The sequence below is a fragment of the Sitodiplosis mosellana genome, unplaced genomic scaffold (genome assembly GCF_009176505.1).
Source record: "Sitodiplosis mosellana isolate CC-2019 unplaced genomic scaffold, AAFC_SMos_1.0 Smas_scaffold_6226, whole genome shotgun sequence".
Classification (NCBI taxonomy): Eukaryota; Metazoa; Arthropoda; class Insecta; order Diptera; family Cecidomyiidae; genus Sitodiplosis; species Sitodiplosis mosellana.
Genome location: NW_022601467.1, coordinates 13977641 through 13996087, shown reverse-complemented (window position 1 = coordinate 13996087; position 18447 = coordinate 13977641). Strand labels below are relative to the sequence as shown.

The 18447-nt window shown below is 35.0% G+C and overlaps 2 protein-coding genes across 9 annotated transcripts; both read left to right on the top strand.

Moving 5' to 3' along the window:
• Nucleotides 1-642: 642 nt before the first annotated feature.
• LOC129578072 (uncharacterized) lies at nucleotides 643-10641 on the top strand. Of its 8 annotated transcripts, none has more exons than XM_055466154.1 (5): nucleotides 643-780; nucleotides 4851-5122; nucleotides 5540-5686; nucleotides 8324-8503; nucleotides 9343-10641. In XM_055466154.1, the coding sequence occupies exons 2-5, from the start codon at nucleotides 4975-4977 to the stop codon at nucleotides 9429-9431; spliced, it is 564 nt and encodes a 187-aa protein (XP_055322129.1). In that variant the 5' UTR covers nucleotides 643-780; nucleotides 4851-4974; the 3' UTR covers nucleotides 9432-10641. The 8 variants fall into 8 exon arrangements, with proteins under 8 accessions (XP_055322129.1, XP_055322128.1, XP_055322123.1 ...); XM_055466153.1 differs by having other exon boundaries at nucleotides 643-816; XM_055466148.1 differs by having other exon boundaries at nucleotides 660-721.
• Nucleotides 10642-12138: 1497 nt separating this feature from the next.
• Nucleotides 12139-13575, top strand: LOC129578071 (calcium and integrin-binding family member 2). Its single transcript, XM_055466147.1, has 5 exons — nucleotides 12139-12303; nucleotides 12446-12480; nucleotides 12826-13091; nucleotides 13211-13318; nucleotides 13425-13575. Exons 1-5 carry the CDS (start codon nucleotides 12253-12255, stop codon nucleotides 13532-13534), a joined length of 570 nt encoding a protein of 189 aa, XP_055322122.1. The 5' UTR covers nucleotides 12139-12252; the 3' UTR covers nucleotides 13535-13575.
• Nucleotides 13576-18447: the final 4872 nt, after the last annotated feature.

Sequence of the window (18447 nt, the reverse complement as noted above, 5' to 3'; positions counted from 1 at the left end):
TGAGAATCGAAACTTCATCAGACACATTGTTAATTGAAAATGAAGCGATTGTCATATTTTGGGTGTTTGCGATCTTATTCTTATTGTGAAATTCATTTTTTGGTTCAAAGAACGATTTTCAATAAGCTTTCAAATCTTTTTCAACGTAAAATAGTTTGATGAAACCAAAACCCCTCCTCCTTGCCCACTTCTGCTTTTAGTTATTTTTTCTTTGTGATTTACCGTTTTTGATCTGCTTTGAGCAACAAATCTTTTTGTTTCACTGTGTTGCGATCGCACATTTTGAAACCAGTCTGATTTCAAATGAATTAAATTGAACATTTTTACAACACAGAATTCGAAAAGCAGTCCAATAAATAATTGTTCTAATGACAGTTTCAAGAATTCTTATTGTTTGACGTTGATCTGTGATTGATATACAAAGTAGTATCATGACTGATTCGATCATGCTCTTGAATGATAAGATCCAATCATGTTTTGTTTCAATCGGTACTCAAAGAATAATATTTCAAACTTGAATATGCATTAACCAGATAAACTCGAAAATCAAGAATTCCCCTACTTTATTCTTGAAAATTAAATCATGTTTTTTTTTTCACTTGCGATCGACTGATATAAATACTAATTCACTCCTTAGATGTTAGTATATATAAATAAACGTTTGTGTTGGACAGAATTGCCGTAGACGAAAGAGTTAATTGCGGTCGACTAAACGCAAATTGTAATTTATATAAATAGATTATGCATTGCTGTGAAATAAATTCACAGCGAATAGACGTGGTAAATACAGTTGAATTTATAGTGTGTTGCAAATAGGTAATTGCAAAATTTGCGAAACGAATTCAATCAATATAATGGAAGTGATTGAATAGTCGGTATTTGCATAGCTAAAAAAGAACAGCAAAGCTATTTATTTCGATTAGAAACGTGGACTCTTGTTAAAGAATAATAGGTGCTTTTTCAAAACAGTGCGAAGAAAAATAACGGTGTGCATTGAAACTCAACACATTTGGACGTTTCTTTCAACATTGTTACAAAATTGGTTGCATACCTCATTGAAAGCTTATCAAACATCACGAAAAAAAAAAAGACGCAAGAAATGACCACCGTTCTGTAATTCAAAAGAATGAGCTCCTTTCTTTGGGTCGTTTTGTTTGTGTGTAGAAATTTTGAAGGATATTTTCGAATAGGCATTACCCCATGAAAACCATTGATTTCATTTTAAATACCGAATATTTGTTGGAGTTCTTTTTTCTTTCTCTGTCCGGCGAGTCTTAAGCCACTTAACAATAAATAATAATAAATGGTTCTTTGCATTCATTTTTAATTACCATCGCAATCTGGAGTCGAGTTGGTAAAGAAACAATGAATCGAATAAGGGCATTTTGCAAGCTTCAATGAGAAAGGTAAAGGTCATCCATATGCAAGTTTCGTTTTTTCTTTTCTTTTCGGTTTGTGTTCGTTTGGCCATATTTTCTTTTGTGCTCCACTCTCTCCTTCTCTCTCCGACCGATTTGCAAAGTGAACACAAAAATAAAAACGGCGAATAAAGAATGGAGCCCGTAAGCCGCCATTAATCTTTTCCATGATGTGGTTTTGTTTGTGTATTGTGGTTCAAGCTTAACATTTGCATACCTATAATTTATTCACTTACTAATTTCAATTTGTAAACAAAGAACGATTTTCAAATGAAATTCAAAACAAATTGCTATTTAAATTAAACGAACAAATAAAATGCGAGCCCAAACACGCGTCTTGCATTTCGTTTTATAATGCAACTGACCATTGCAAAAGATACGCTGATCAATTATGTAAAGTGATAATGCTTCAATTGGCAGTGACTTTTGAAAAAGCAGGAAGACGAAGAAGACGAAGGTGGGAAACGAAGTGAATTTGCAGGAGTGTGATTTTGTTTACCCATTCGATGACTTTCTGTATGCATATGTGATTTGAGGAGTTAGTCGGTCAAAATGCAATGGGCCACGCTTGTCGATATTAATACCTCCAACTGCTAGTAGCACGTTTGAAGTTGGCTTTGTTGTGAAGGTGCTTGAATGCGTCATTGCTTTACTACCAGTTTTTTTCTGTTTCATGGCGTAAGCAAATGACGCACATCAAACGATTATTCTGGCATCAATCTGAGGTCAAGCACTTTCTTTTGGAGCGGTAGACGCACATTTTATTTGTGCGAAAATTTTGTGCGGTCATCCGGCCCGGTCCGGAGTTTTATTAATTACATGCAAACAAATAATTTGGCTTAGCATGCACTTGTCAAACGAGTGAAATGCTGAAATTGTCGCTAAAATTAAGCGAACCAACAATTAATCAACAATTAAAACTCCAACCGAAAAAAAAACAACTGTACACTGATCACGAAATATCTTGGTAACGTTTCGTTAGAAATGTTCATGAGTAAAAGTGTGTCATTGTTATGGATTCGTTCGGAATTTTCACCCTCGCTCGTCGCAATTAAAGTTTAAAATCAAAATGCTGGTCAATATTGACGGTCAATCGGAATTCGTAACGGAAATTATTATCTGTAACAAACTTGACCTGGCAACTGGGCGCGTGTGCGGAAGTGCTACGTTGAGACCATCAACCAGCCACCGTTTCTTAGGGAAAATGCTTACGTCACTAGTTGCGTGTTTTAAATTTGTTTTCAAGTCGAGAGAGAGAGAAAGAAGAAAAATACAAAGAGAAAGTGAGAGTTGTAAACATGTTGAAATAGCTCAAATGAGCTCCCGAGAACACGACTTGGCTTTCCTGTGAGCTGTGTCCAATTGGCTGTTGGCCGCCTTAGATTTACACAAAAGATAAAAAAAAGCAGGAACCAAAATATATGTGTGTTTTGATTTCAATGCGAATAAATACACAGTTGAAATGAAAAAGGGGAGAAAAAAAGTGGTTCTCGAAATGAAATCGAAATGAAACGATTTGTGCGCACGGAACGTACAATTTCCAAGAGCCAACACTCTACAGTTACGATCAAAACAGCGAGATTTATCGAAAATCTATGCAAATTTCAGCGAAATAATTAAAAGCACTGTAAAATTATCTTCTTCACATGCACCGATTTCGTTCTCCCTTTTTTTTTGGTGTACCTATTTAAATTGGATCTCGTGTCATTGGCTATCATATGCACGGGCCGAAGAAAAAAATGAACTGAAATTTTTCCACTAAAAATGACACACTTGGTGATTCTTCAGAATTTGCTGCTTATTTTAAAATGACTGTGTTTAAGGTCGCTTATCTAATCCTCAGTGCGATCGAAGTTCCAAAAAGAAAGTGTAATTTTCGCTTGCATTAGCATTCAGCGTTGTTCCATCTTCTTACCATTTACAACGTCGTATGGAACAGTGCCGCCATTCAACAGATTGCCGTTAACCGTGTGCGCCACTTGAGCCAAGCTACTTTACATTGGGATTGAATGCGTGGCATTGAAATGGGTTGCACTTGAAAGTGTGGCAAACAATTTCCGAAACAACAGAAAACACCAAATTCCCGGATAATTCGATTTATAATCAACGTTGCAAGCCATTCAAAGTTATTCCAATTTGAAATTCAAACAAACAAACACGTTCAATCCCAAAAGAGAACGAAAAAACGAACAAATTCGATCGAAGCATTAATTGAAATATCGGGCGTTCGTGCCAAAGGCCTGGGTACCTTTAGCACAAGGAATATGCACGTATCAGCAGGAATGTCTCCAGATCACATTAATAAACAACTACCAAAATCGAAACTAGTATATAGATTACAAATCGCAAAAGTTCGTTCAAAATCATGATTGTAATAAAAAAAAAACGAGAAAATATTAGTTTCGTATTTGCGATCGGATTTTATGTTAGTTGTTGGCGAGCAACGAATATAAGAGCGTATTCGTATTATAATATACATATATACATATATTTATACGAATTCATTGTTTTATACCCATATACGTACAGAAATATGGCAAAAGCCAAAATCTGAACTCATTATTATTAATCGCCTACGGTACGAATAACGTATAAAAATAAAGTGAACGTTTGAAGAAAATACATTATTTGCACGAACATAGTTCTTTTTTCGCGTTTCGTTGCTTTTTTTTCCTCTTCTTTCTCTTGTTTTTGTTTTCTTGTTCTCGACAATTTTTCCCCACATCGTACGATGAAAAATAACAGACAAAGCTCCCCCTTCTGCATACTATGCCAATGTGAGCTTATTTACCAGCTTTCTTAAACTCACGTGTGTTTGTGTTTGTGTGTGCAAAACATGTTGGTATTTTATTTTCTTCTCTGGATTTCCTTCATCGTTGCTACCGTTTCATTCGTTTTCACTTTATTTACAAATTTCATTTTTATTCGACTCCAGGAGTGTTGCTATTTTACCACTCTTTGCTCGAGACTCTCTCGATTAATACGCATGCGTTTTTTTATGGTAATTTATTTATTGGTTTTTAACATTATTTTTCTTTTCTCTCTGATTACTTAGATCACGTTCTCTTTCGTTTCTGCGATTTAATTTCACTTTTCTCGTAGTTTTCCATTAAGACGGATGTGTTTTTAATACTCGTTGCAAAATACACACAGTTTTTAAATCGCGTTTTCTAACCGAAACCACTCAAAGCAAAAGGCAGCTCAAAACGTAACGGTTTTTCTTGGTCTCATGCTCACTCTGAATCATTTAAATTGAACAAACATTTGGAATAAATTGCAGTTACAGTTTTACCTTTTTATTTCGGGTATTCGTTTGTCTGGTTTTTGCGAGAAAACGAAAATCATGTGGATTTTTATGGAAAAATAATTGATTTTGGTGCATTATTATCGAAATAAACGATCATAAAACTACCGTGAATCATTTTTTTTTAGTTTGAGCCCTTGACGGATTAACTCAAAGACGAACATTTTCCAATCAGTGATTTACAATAGGAATAAAGTAAATTTTCATTCGCATATCGAGAAGAAAAAAAAAAGAAAAAAAAAACCAATAAAAATGGAACCACTTAAAAGATTCACACAATGCGGGAGTTTGACTATGCTATTTGCCGTTTTCATAGTGTTGTTCGGTGTAAGCTCAACAGCATTAACTACGTTCGGTAAAAGTCCACAATCACCACCGCCGCCTCCACCACCGCCCACAGGTTTGAAATAAATCCAACCGAGTTATTGTTTATTTTCTTTTGTTTATTTAAATTTTGCTTTTGTTACTTTTGTTATGCGTCTATTTTTAAAGTAATAATCAAATTGAGTTTATATGAATAAAAACGGAATAAACGCTACGCGCATTCTACTTTCCCTTTCGACCGGCCTTGAGAATTGTGTACGGTCGATCCTCAATAATATCCTGGATGGAAATATCGAATGTTTCGAATATTTCGTTTTGAACAACATTGAGAATATGATTTACAGCAATTTTCAAGGAGGTTTCACCTCCCACTCGACATAGATGCAACAGAAGGCGAACTGAAATTTCTCTAACCTTCGTTTACATTTTTATTGAGTCATTATCTAAACGCATTTTCATTTTTTTTTTCGAACGGTTTGTTTTGTTTATTTAGCTAGAGCACGTGAATGTCAAACACACAATGATTGCGGCTCGATACAACACACCAGCTGCGTGCGTGACGGCGCGGAAAAAACGATGAGATGTCTATGCGGTAATAACAAAGTACCGCAAAATGGAGCCTGCAAGGATACGGTAAAACGTAAGTTGATTTACGGGATGTATACCCAAACTGTTGATTTACGCTCTTGTTTTTCTTAATCAAGTGAATTTGTTTATGATACACTCCCGTTCGACTCAAATAGACGACTGATTGCATGATATCGATTTGAGTGAAAATTGATGATCTTCGAAAAATTATGAAAATACTACTAAAAAAAACGAGTAAATTCATTGTCCACCGATCAAATGGCACTGATAAACGATTCGAATATGTTCAGTAAGAAATTTCTGCAATTCCCATTGGATAACACTTACTGCGCATTTCATTCAAGCGACATTTATTTCATTTCAAACAATATTAAATTGCTACTCACCCTCTCTATGTATTCAGTCACTATTTGCATCGAAATGTCCGTTGATATCAACGATCTTATCTGCTTTTCACGGAAAAAGTGAAGCGGCACTCAAATTTCCTTTTCCGAAACTTCAAATTTAACGCAATTTAACAGTTGATTCTGCGAGTAAAAAAAACCAATATGCTTCCTTTATGGCAAATTTTTCTTGTACATTTCCCTATTTATGAATTCATTTCTTTTTGATGTGCGAAGCGTGTATGTGTGTGTGTGTAGAATACACGGCCATTTTTAAAGTACGAATTAATTTTATGCTATTAAGTACTTAGCATCTGTTTGAGAATTTGCATAAAATTTATTACACGTATTCCTGCTAATGTCGCGCTCTGCGCCCAGCACCCGATTCTAGCCATTTGAAATAATGTACAGGCATCGAATGAAAGAAAAACGGGCACATTCAATACAAGTGGCAAAGCAAAAATTGACCAGACGGTCAAATTGAAGTTTGAATCGAGTTTTACATGAATCGACAGGTTATATGCGAATGAATCGAAATGGCAAAATATTGCGTGTCTGGTTTTAAGTATCATATGAAAATAAAATAAAAACCGCACTAATATGGTCTGGGTCTCATAACGAACTCTATGCCAACGGTCAAATCGTTTTCCGCCTGAAGAAAAAAAATACCAATGCGAAAAATGCGGACAAAAAACCTCCAAAATTACTGGTATATGAGGCAATAAATTTCACCAATCATTCTGCCTGGCCAAAAAAAAAATGTGTGGCCATTTACACACAATCTCGAAAAAAATTGAGGTGTACAATCCGCCGTTCCTAAATACACATATCACACAGTTGCGATCAAAAAACGAAAAAGGAAACGTGTCGAATACCATAGAAAATCGTATGAAAAGAAATGAACGCAAAAGGCAGAGCAAATTGTAGCCGGCAATGTTGAGACGCATTTATTTGGCGAATATTTGCCACTTGTTTGGTTGAACGCGAGTCGTGCGCGATAAAGGTGTACCACAATCATTCAATCCGTATGGTGTATATATTAACGACTTCAGAATTATGTAAATTGGAAATAATAAAAGTATAAAGAAAAGTCGACGGTTACGTTTTTTTTTGCTCGCTCTCTTTCTCCCTCTCCGTTTCACCAGCAGCCACAACTGCTCATTGTGCTTAATTCAAACGCTTTATTAAAATATCAAGTCAATTGTGAGAACAAGGATCGAACCATACACACCAAACACTGAGTACAGTAAAAATTATAACAGAAGAAAAGAGAAACACACATGGAATCTTTTTAATCCATATTGGCTTCGACGTTGGTTTTTTTGTTTTCTTCATCACTTATTGTACACATATTAAATGTTCATACGGAAATACAAAACCGGACTGCATAGTGTTTGCGTTACAATAGTTAATAGAGTTGTCAAAATTCGAGCGATTCTCTTGACTTGTGTCTTAATCAGTTTGGAAATCGAAAGCTTGCCACCAGATTGACCTATAAAACGTGACCACCTTATCAAACGAAGGAAATAAAAACAAATGGATGGATGATTGGATGAAGAAAATTCACACAGAAACAACAATCGTTTTGATGGAAACGTGAATGAGAAAGCTCAATCAAACATAAGCGATTAAAAGTTTAATAGAATTATGAGAATGGTAATTAGGTGAAGAAAGAGATGAGGAGAGAAAGAGCAACTACCTGCCCTGTTGATTTCATATTGTGAAACTTTGCACTGGACAAAGTCAAGAAACAAACTCACCTCCATCTGATATGATTGTTATGTTTTCCATTCTTTTTCTTCTTCTTCGTCCATTCTTCTTGAACAAATGTTTATTGGTGTGTTTTTTTTCCTATGGCTTCCAATATCGAATTAATTGTTCAACAAAATCTACATTAGACCACGGCCCAACCAATCACATACAAACATATACAAACACACAAATTATATAATTATTTCGCGTGAATTTAATTCATCGACAACTTTTCTTTCCATCGTCGAATATTTTGCAGTATTTATTTTTCTTCTTGTTGTTATTCTGAAAGTCAAAGTCATTTTCTATGAAAATTTACGCAGTTTATTGAGTGTATTTTCCCTTCGAATATTTTAATTGATGCAAGTTTAGCAGTGATTTCAATGTCATTTGGTGACATTTGCTGTGTTCATCCATGCATTTATTTTGTAAATCTTAAATAAATAAATACCCGCTGATGATTCATTCATGGCGAATGCATACATTGAACAGTTATAATTAACCCAATTGAAAAATGTTTGTTTGTTTTTTTTTGTCTTTCCGCTTTATTTTAGAATTACGTCATCAGTGCACAGACGATGCGTCATGCGGCGATGAGCTGATTTGTGGACTAGAAAATCCTAACAAAACGACCGGATTTACTCGAAATCCAAGTGCAATCGTACCACAGAAGATTTGCTTGTGTGACGAAAGCTCCGGATTCACGGAAGATGTCGAAGATAATACCTGCAATGGTAAATAAATATATATTTCATTCACAAGCGTCAATGCCATCGTTGTTTTTATCAAATTGATGCATCAGCCATAATCCAGCTTACGAATTGAGAACAAAGTTGAAATGAATTAGCATGTAGATCGTAAAACATTTAGAATGGGGTTGATATTACTACTTATACCCTTTTTTGAAAACTCGATCGTGCATTTTAGCAGACAAATTGAATTACTGTTTGTGTGGTTTTGACATTTCATTGAAGATAAGCAAATTTTTTCTTTACCCTTGTGTTCTATCGGCGCTATTCTAAGAGTGCAGCGCCTTTATTCGCGCTATCCATTATTCCTCTTTGAACATTTTCTAAAACTATCACAGCAATATACAAGAGCGCAAATCTGTTTGTCTGCGCTCTCGCATATTCCTCTTTGCTGCTATACGAAACAATGAACACAGTGCAATGGTTACTAGATGTTGTTTCGTATAGCAGCAAAGAGGAATATGCGAGAGCGCAGACAAGCAGATTTGCGCTCTTGTATATTGCTGTGATAGTTTTAGAAAATGTTCAAAGCGGAATAATGAATAGCGCGAATAAAGGCGCTGCTCTCTTGGAAGAGCGCCGAAATAGCACAAGGGTACTAGGACGATTTCAAAGGTGGATTTTTTCAAATTTTCAACAAAAATTTAATTTACGACTTTCAATATTGTAATTGAGCAACGCCGATTTGCAACATAAAATGGAAACAATACAAAAACTCTTCAAATGAAGCTTTACGTTTAAATGATGACAGTTAAAATCTAGGATCACACATACATTTCAACTGTTATTCAACTATTTCTTATTTGATTTTATTTGATTTACAGATTCCGGTCGTCTTATAGCGGGTATTTTCATACCATTGACATCACTTATCCTGGGAGTTGTTGCATCAAGACGACAATCGATATATTAATGCTAATCGCAGCATTCGCAAAATGAAAAAAAGAAACAAGAGAAAAAATGTTAGCAATAAATTTTATCAACTTAATCTATTGTTTTCCAAGCGCTGCTCAGTATAATTCAACAACAACAACAACATCCAAGTACCTTATTCGAATACTATTCCCACTAAATCACGAACAACTTGAATCAACAACAACAACAACAACAACAAAAGCAACCACAACAAATATATCGATAAGAATTCGATGATTAAATCTTTATTATTGCTCACAATCAAATTATTTCTGCGTTATTACTGAGCTAAGTGCACCGTTTTAAATCTAGATTGTACATTTTATTATACTTTGTATAAAACTTCTAAAAACTGCTGCATCGCTGAATTGAATTTTCGAAATAAATTCAAAGTACATAAAAATGGTGCGGTGATAAAGCGTTTATAGAATTTGAAGAAAAAACATAATCTTTTTTTCGCTTGTGCACCAGTTAATCAAAGAAGGTAAAAAAAAAGTTATGGAAGCAACCAAAAAAAAGCGGTTCCATAGTTACCATTCCATAAAAACTTAAGCTTAGAAATGACATGACTTTGCGATTATAATAGCTGATTATCAGTGATTCAATTTCACTTTGCCATCGTACTTGAACCAGGACTAGATTAAGTTTCACACTTTATGACACAATCAGTTGAAATTTACCCAAATCAAATGAACATCGTTAGCAAAACATTTGCACAATATTGTAGACAATTAAATTCCAACTTAATCTCCTATTTACGAAGGAAGAAATGCAAAATTTTGGCATAAGCACAAGATTTTTTTCTTCAATTCACTTGAGCAAGCTACATTCAAAGCAAATAAACATGTAGAAACCAAAATCAAAGCTTGACGTGAAAATTCAGTTTGAACATATATTTTAACCATAAGTGCTAATGGCTTGCCACATTTAAGAGTATATATATCACATTCAACATTCTTAAATATTTGAAGCTATCTGAATCAATCAGTTGGAATAAACAAGCGAATGAAATGTGCTATTAATTGCCATTGCACATGAAATGCAGCCGAGCAGTTTATCAAAATGGAACGTAAAGAAATTATCCCATAAGTTAAAATTCAATTGTGCACTTATAAATTCATAATGATTTCTGTAAAACACAAATCAATTGCATATGGTATAGTGTGAATAAAAACTTTTTTGTCATTTATCTTATTTAAACCAATAAATCTGTAGAGAAGTTTTATTTTCACAAACAACAAAATTGTGCGATTATTTCTAAGGATATTCAATATGAGCTTAAAATAGCATTATTCGATCAAGAGGCCTCCCTTAAATCCAACAAGCTTTGATGAACTTCGAAAGATGAACTTCAAAGTAAAAGCTCAAAGCTAGCAAATGACGTGCTGGTATCATTTCAGCCAAACAGATGTAGCTGTTGTAAATGAACTCGACGAATAAATTAAGACATCATAGCATTTCGAATGCAAATATAATTTGTTATTTATACTATGAAAGCAGGCATTAAATCAAAAATCAAGGTGGTGATTTTTCGAAATTTCTTCAAATTCATTAAAATTCATTTGAATAAATCCATAATAATGAATTTAAATAGAAAAGAACGATACAAACGACAACGCTAGTTTGATCAAGAAACTTGAATTAAGATTGTGGTCGAATGGTTTGCGTTAAATAATGCCATTACTTTTTTCACACGCCTCCTTCCAAAACTAGAAGAGAATTGATAGATTTTTGGCTCAGGTAGGGCTGAAATCAGTGAACTTTCAAAGCATGCATTTCGATCTTCATTTTTTTTTTTCAATTTTGAATGGTCGAAATATCCATTAAAAAAAACTGTCAGTCTCGAGATAGTTTGTTTTTTTCCATACAATGATAAGACATACATGCAGCCCAACTGAACTTCGTGTCCTTATGTTCTAGTTGTTTTAGCACTTTGCATGTGAAAATAACGAAGCGCCAGTCGATTCGTTCGTCTCTCACTCATATACCGCACATTTTTCCTAACATTTTAGTTGGTTGATTAATTTCAATTGGGGAAAGTTTATTGGGAGCGGCACAGCGGGTGTATCGTACTCAATGCATGGCTTCGTTCCGTCTATCTCATTCTTTAGCTGTTTTCCATACGTGCAAGACATTCTCGCTAATTTTCAAGCGAGAACGCGCGCGCGATTATTTTTTTATGGCCATAAGAATCCGTGTAAACAGTAGTATTCCGTATAGAAAATAGCTTTTCATGCACGAAACATTATTTATGTGAAGAGATGAGAATAAATGTACGACTTTGTCGAACGACGAAAGAAAGAAATCGCCCACGAAAATGGTTTACTAAGCAAGGAGACACTTGAAGTTCCTACTCACTGTGTGAAAAGCGTTTCACCTGTATATCGACATAAATGACTGTCTGAGCCTAATCAATAGTTCATGTGATATACCATTTTTGTTCTTGGTGCTTCATCGTCATTACGCATTCACGTATAATAATTATAAGAAAGGAAAAGAATATAACGCCAATATGAATATGTGCGATAGCACACACAATGTGAGCATATGCTTACACTGCGCAATTTTTTTTCCGCTATGACTCCAAAGTCTCGCATTCGATGTCTGCAAGTTCGAGCCTTTCCTTTATTTGAAAATTGATAATTTTGGTGTCGTCTTGTGCAGCTCACTCTCTCACTCTGTTTGGATTGGGCGCTACGGTCCGAAACTTCATTTGAAATTTTTGGTGCTATTTTGAATTGTGCGAATAAGTTTCGTTTCCATTTTATTTCACTTCTTCCCCGGAGTTCAAACATCAAAGGGATTCTTCAAATAAAACAATGGGCAATAAAATTGCAACGTTCACCGAGCAACAGTTGGACGATTATCAAGTGAGTTGAAATGAAAGAAAAAGAGAGAAGAAGAGAAGGCAAAAACAAAAAATACATACAATGTTTGTAAATTATTTTGTGTGGGATTATCACAGTTACTAATAATTTTCATGGTTATACATTTTCTTTCATCTATTTTTAGGATTGTACATTTTTTACGCGTAAAGAAATATTAAGGTAACTAAAATGTTGCAAAATGATTCGATTATAGGTGTCTATCCTGAGTAAATCGATTATAAGTGTCTATATCAATGTTCCGACTGTGTGTGTGTGTGTGTGTGTGTTTGAGTGCGCGCCAGCGCAACAACCAAATAGTAAATGAAGAATTCATAACAATTTTGATTATATTTTCCAACGATTATTCATAATTACTGAAATTGTAAACATTTACATTTACCTCACTTTGTGTTTCTCTCTCTTTTTTTCGATTTGGTTTTTGGAATCGGTTTGTTTACCATTTTGATGTTGATAAACAAAAAATGAAAACCAAAAATCAACGTGAAATCACCGAAAAACGTGCAGAGTTTATAAACATTTTCGTGATTTACGGCCGGATTTAGTGCCAAAGCGAATGACTGAAGGTCAAGCATCCAGTATTCGACTGTCGCATCAAGACATTACCGTTCTTGAGGAACTGCGCGAGAATCCATTCAAACAACGGATATGCGAAGCATTTTCACGTGATGGAAAGGGCAATTTAACGTTTGAAGATTTTCTGGATCTATTGTCAGTATTCAGCGAGCATTGCCCTCGTGATATCAAAGTGTTTTATGCGTTTAAAATTTACGGTAGTTTCCAAAGACACGTTTCTCTCATAAGCCACTTGTTTTGTGCTATTCTTGATCCGAATTTTGCTTTTTTTCCCTCTCTGTTTTGTTGCTGCTGTGTTTCGTGTTCTTTTCTTTAGATTATGATAAGGATGGATTCATTGGACAATCGGATTTGAAATCGGTCATTGAAGCGTTAACACGAAATGAATTGACGCCCGAAGAGCACCAGCAAATTGCCGACAAAGGTATGCGTTCACTCAACGATATAATGTCATTTTCTTTTCAATACATTTTTCCTTTCTTTCTTTCGCTTAACGCATCTGTACTTCTTCATCTTTGTCGCCGAATAAGTTATCGAGGAGGCGGATGTTGATGGCGATGGAAAGCTGTCTTTTTTGGAATTTGACCATGTCGTAACCAGAGCACCAGACTTTTTAAACACATTCCACATTCGTCTTTAATCTTTGATTTTATTCTATTTATACCCATACATTGTGTGTGTGTGTGTGTGTGTGTGTGTTTTTTTTTTTTTTATGTGCATTCAATTTTTTGTATTCATATCAAAATGGCAACGCACAAATCCGGCTAACAAAATAAAAAATACAATTTATTCTTAGAATGAGTCAGCTCGGCGCCATTTGTAAACGTTTATGATTTGTCGGTCAAAGATCATTTGGCATGTGAACTGCAGGTGGTGACTGTCACTGTTGCCCTTTCCCATGGAATCCTTAGATACAACTGGAAAAAAAACAAACAAACAAACATCATTTAAACCGATTAACACTCTTTGTACAATTTTCTTTTCTTTTTTTTTGGTAACCCAATTTTTCGTTTATCCACCACATGCCTTTTCCAATGATTTTGTCAAATTTATCAAGTAGCATTTTAGTCCTTAAGCTCTGTTAATAAGAAACCAACAAAAATATCGATATTATTATCCGAATTGAGAATGAAAATAAAAGAGAAATTGTAGCGTTGACAGAAAATGCGAATAACCTTGTGCACATTTTTTTTCGTCAAGTAATTCAGTCATCATGGGCAATCGTACCACTCGAATTCATTTGAATGAATGCTTCGCATAATAAATAGAACGATGAATGAAAGTCATCGTTTCATTTAATTCAATCAGTAGCAAATAACAACGGATCTTCAGCTAACGAATGAAAATAAACACGAAATAAATAGTTAAGACTTAACCAAATACCAATGGTAAACAACAAAATATTTTATCTTGATGATAATCCAAACAAAAATAAAACAACAAAACAAGACGCCATAACTGAATCAAAACAAAATACGGAAATTTCGCCATACACACTCTTACACATATACGCACACGCACACACAACGCAAGTACGGTTCAGTTCGGTCTACAAGAGAAAGGAAAAGCCAGAGCGAAATGAAATACCCAACAAAATAAGAGCACAACACCAGCTTCTAGATTACAATGGATCAAATACCTATTAGTCACTATTTACACGAATCAATTTCGTTTGCATACACAATTGATCAATAAAAGAAATCGGATACATTCAACATGCATAGATAACAATTCGTCTTTTTGTTCTGCATTGAAATGTATATTTGTGTAAACACGAAATATAGAAAATGAAAATAACGAAAGCAATAATCTCATCAATGACATTCGTTTGGTCGATTCAAATATATATAGCACAGACACACGTGTTTTTAATTTTAAGTCTCAAGACATTTAGCAGAACACGAGCATTTTCAGGCTGCAGCAAAGACGGTGGAATAATAGGAAAAGACATCGCCAACGACAACGACGACGACGACGACGACGACGACGACAACGACAACGACGACGACGACGAAGACAACGACAACGACGACGACGACGACGATAACGAAGACGATATTCTTTCTATTCATAACGACCTCTGAAATTGACCCACTTTCGATAACGCTGCGTAATTGCGAAAATCACTGTGAAAGCAGCCAAAATGAAAAAGGTATGCGCTATACTCAGCATTTTAATATTTTATTCAATACATTCTTTTTCTTTTCACTTGATTTTCTTTTTCATGCATGACTTTTTGTCATCTTTATCGCCAACGACAAAAAAAAAACACAAATTCCATGTCATTTTTTGGTCTGAATAACATCAGACATCCAATTCCAATGATCTGCTCGAACGTTTTGAACAGAAGGCGACACAAAGTAAGTTTATTACTGAAATGTCTATCTGTGTATACAATACGCTTATTTGCCAAAGCAAATCATGATAAATTCTTAATGCGTTCGTGTGTTTTTCTTCTTCTTTTTTTTGGCATTCAGGTGTAACTGCCGAGTATGGTAACAATGAGCTGCTTTTCGTCTATAAAAATTTAATTGGAAACCGAAACGCTTCGAGTCCAATTGGAATTTTCGAACAACGTCGCAGTTCAGGCGATACGGATAGTCTGAAAAAATCGCCAATTTTAGACGAAATCTCCAAATGAAATTATATTTTTTTCTCCTTTTCCAAGTTTTTATTTTCGCAAAATATTCTCCAATGTTATTCCATTTCTATTGATATTGCGTTTGTTCAGTTAATCATTTATGTCATTGAAAGACCATTCAGAAAAATAAGAAGAAACTAAAATAAACAACCTCAATTTTAAATCTGAAACAATGTTCCGTTTTTAAATAGAATAAACATTGAAAAATGTATGGAATAGCTTTTGATCATGTGATACTTGGACTGAGAGAGCAGGGAGAGAGAGAGAGAGAGAGAAATAACAATGGGATCGATCGCATCGAAGACGCATATTTTCATTTGAGTTTGCATAATAAAACGATGTTACGCGCCACCATATGTGTGTTTCTGTACACATTCCAAGTCAAAAATGCAAACAAGCACACCTAAGCTCACCGCACAAAATTATCAATAACAACAACAACCAAAACGGTAGAAGTAACAGCAGCCAAAAATAAGAATCGATAGCGCAATGCCAACACACAAACCACAATCACAAAGATAAATATTGCAAGAATGTATTCTCGATACCGTCATATGTTGCAAATTTAAATTTCATTTTGTTCGATAATGCTGTCTGTTCAGAATTGGAGCAAAGAGACTTCTCGAACGAAACACGCCACCATGGTCGAGTCAGCATCATGTGAGCATCATAACCAACATTGAGAAAGTGCGAGAAAGGAAAGGGAAAAAAAGATTAATATGTGAATTGACTTAAACGCTTGGTGTCTGCATGTACGATAGGTTTTGTTTGAAAGCGCACACTTTGTTTCATGCAACACAGTTAAGAAGTTTACTAAATATCATTAAATAATCATGACCGCGCATGAAAATTTGTGTCCTGGTTTTTTTTTTTCTCTGTGTCTATTCTATGGCAAAATATTTGCAGGATAACGGTGGGATGCGTTATTAAATGTCGTTTGTTGATTTTGTGCATGTGTATGTCTCCCATGTGACATTTTCTTGATTGAGTATCCAATCCATACAAAATCCCGAATTTCTTTTGACTATCTGTGAATTGGAATTTTTTTTTGATCGATTTAAGCAGCCAGTCAAAATATTTTCACATGGGATGTATGTGTGGGAAATGTGAGCAATAACCGGGATTATTCGATTTAAATTGCCCCACAAATACAAATATTTGCATCTCATGTATCTTGACGGCAATACTGTTGAGCAATTTGCCAATATAAAAATATAATGATGGAAAATGCGACGAATACGGGCACACAACAATCCAAAACTGTTCAGTAGCACATTTATACTGCTATCGATGCCCAGACATTTTTAATACGCTTACGGCTCATTTTGTACATTTACAAGACGTTTTATTGTGTGGGAGAGAGAGAGAGAGAAAAATGCCATATAAATCACGATCGAAGGCCCGAGAGGCTTTAGCCTCGCTCCCTCCATTTGTACATGTCCATGGTTATCCTAATAAAATCTAAATATTTGATAATTCATTGGTCGCTGAAACGTTGGAATTGGATTAGTTTGGTTGGTTTGGCTGGCTGTTACATAATTGTGTCTGGAACATCGTCTTTGGTTGGGCTTTCATCAGCACAGTCGCCACCGCGCTGCACGCAATACCGAGGAAAATTCCTAGAAATTTTGGATTTACGAAAGAAAATTCGACTGAATCCATATACTAACGTACATTGGTTTGATGAGGAAAAGGTTTTTTGGCTTTCTGGAATCGAAGCCACTTTCCAAACTACATTACATGATCAATCACAATGGGTGATTTATTATTTGACCTTGTAAATTCAGTAAATTCTTAATCAGAACAAAATTGCCTCATGGGTGGAAACCATATAATACCGGATGAAAACGTCGTCAATACCGAGGAAGATCGTGCATAATTTCATAAAGAGTGGGGCATAAATCATTTGGTATTCGTCCATATTTGCGATGATGGCTTGTAATATTTCTCTCTATTCACAAGCGGATATTGACCTATAAATAATGATTATTTATCGATGAGATCGTTACATTGTCTATTCAACAGTTTGTGCAACAACAGTTTGGGCACACACGCGCGCGTACGCATACACACAATTGACACACAGAATATTTTGGCATGGCTTCGCGTGTGTATGTGCCATTAACAAGCTACCATCGTACTTAGCGATGAAAGTTTTTCGTCGTTTGGCCGACGAATGTGTCAGACAACCCAATTTTACATAACCGAAAATCCGTTTATTTTTCGATTGGCTTTGTCGTTTATCCCGACTAATGACAGAGAATTCGGTAGACATGACTGTAACTGTTGTATGTTTTGAACTACAATTTTATCAAAGCTAACTCGATGTGCAATAGTAACTAACTCAATCCATACTTGAACATTTCGAACGAGGTTTGAATGTGGTGGAAGTGTATGCTCTTTTTTTGCTCTGGTGCACACACAAACAACTTTGATTTCACTTCGCCGTCGCCAATGATAATGCGTGAATAACGAATAGAAGAGAAGAGTGCGTCAATCTTTGACTTTATATGTTTAGATGTGATTGAACTGAATTATTAACAATAACATTAATCGACCTAGTGAAAATATATTAAATGTCATAAATATAGATAAGATGACACACACACACACACACACACACACACACACACACACGATCTCACACATAAACAAAAACACAAACACAATAATACGATGGTGGCGATTGTTGCAAACGATTAAACGTCAAGCGCACCATAAATGTCATAAACTATTCAAACATAAACACCCTACTAGAATAGAACTCTGTTATAGATATATGCGTTCGATATAAAGTTGCTTATGTCATCGACGCCTCGCCGATGAAAAATGACTTATTTATACAGAGAGTTAATTCAACAGTTTTCTTTCTTTCTTCCTTTCTTTCTCTCTGTCTGCTTCTCTATCACCGC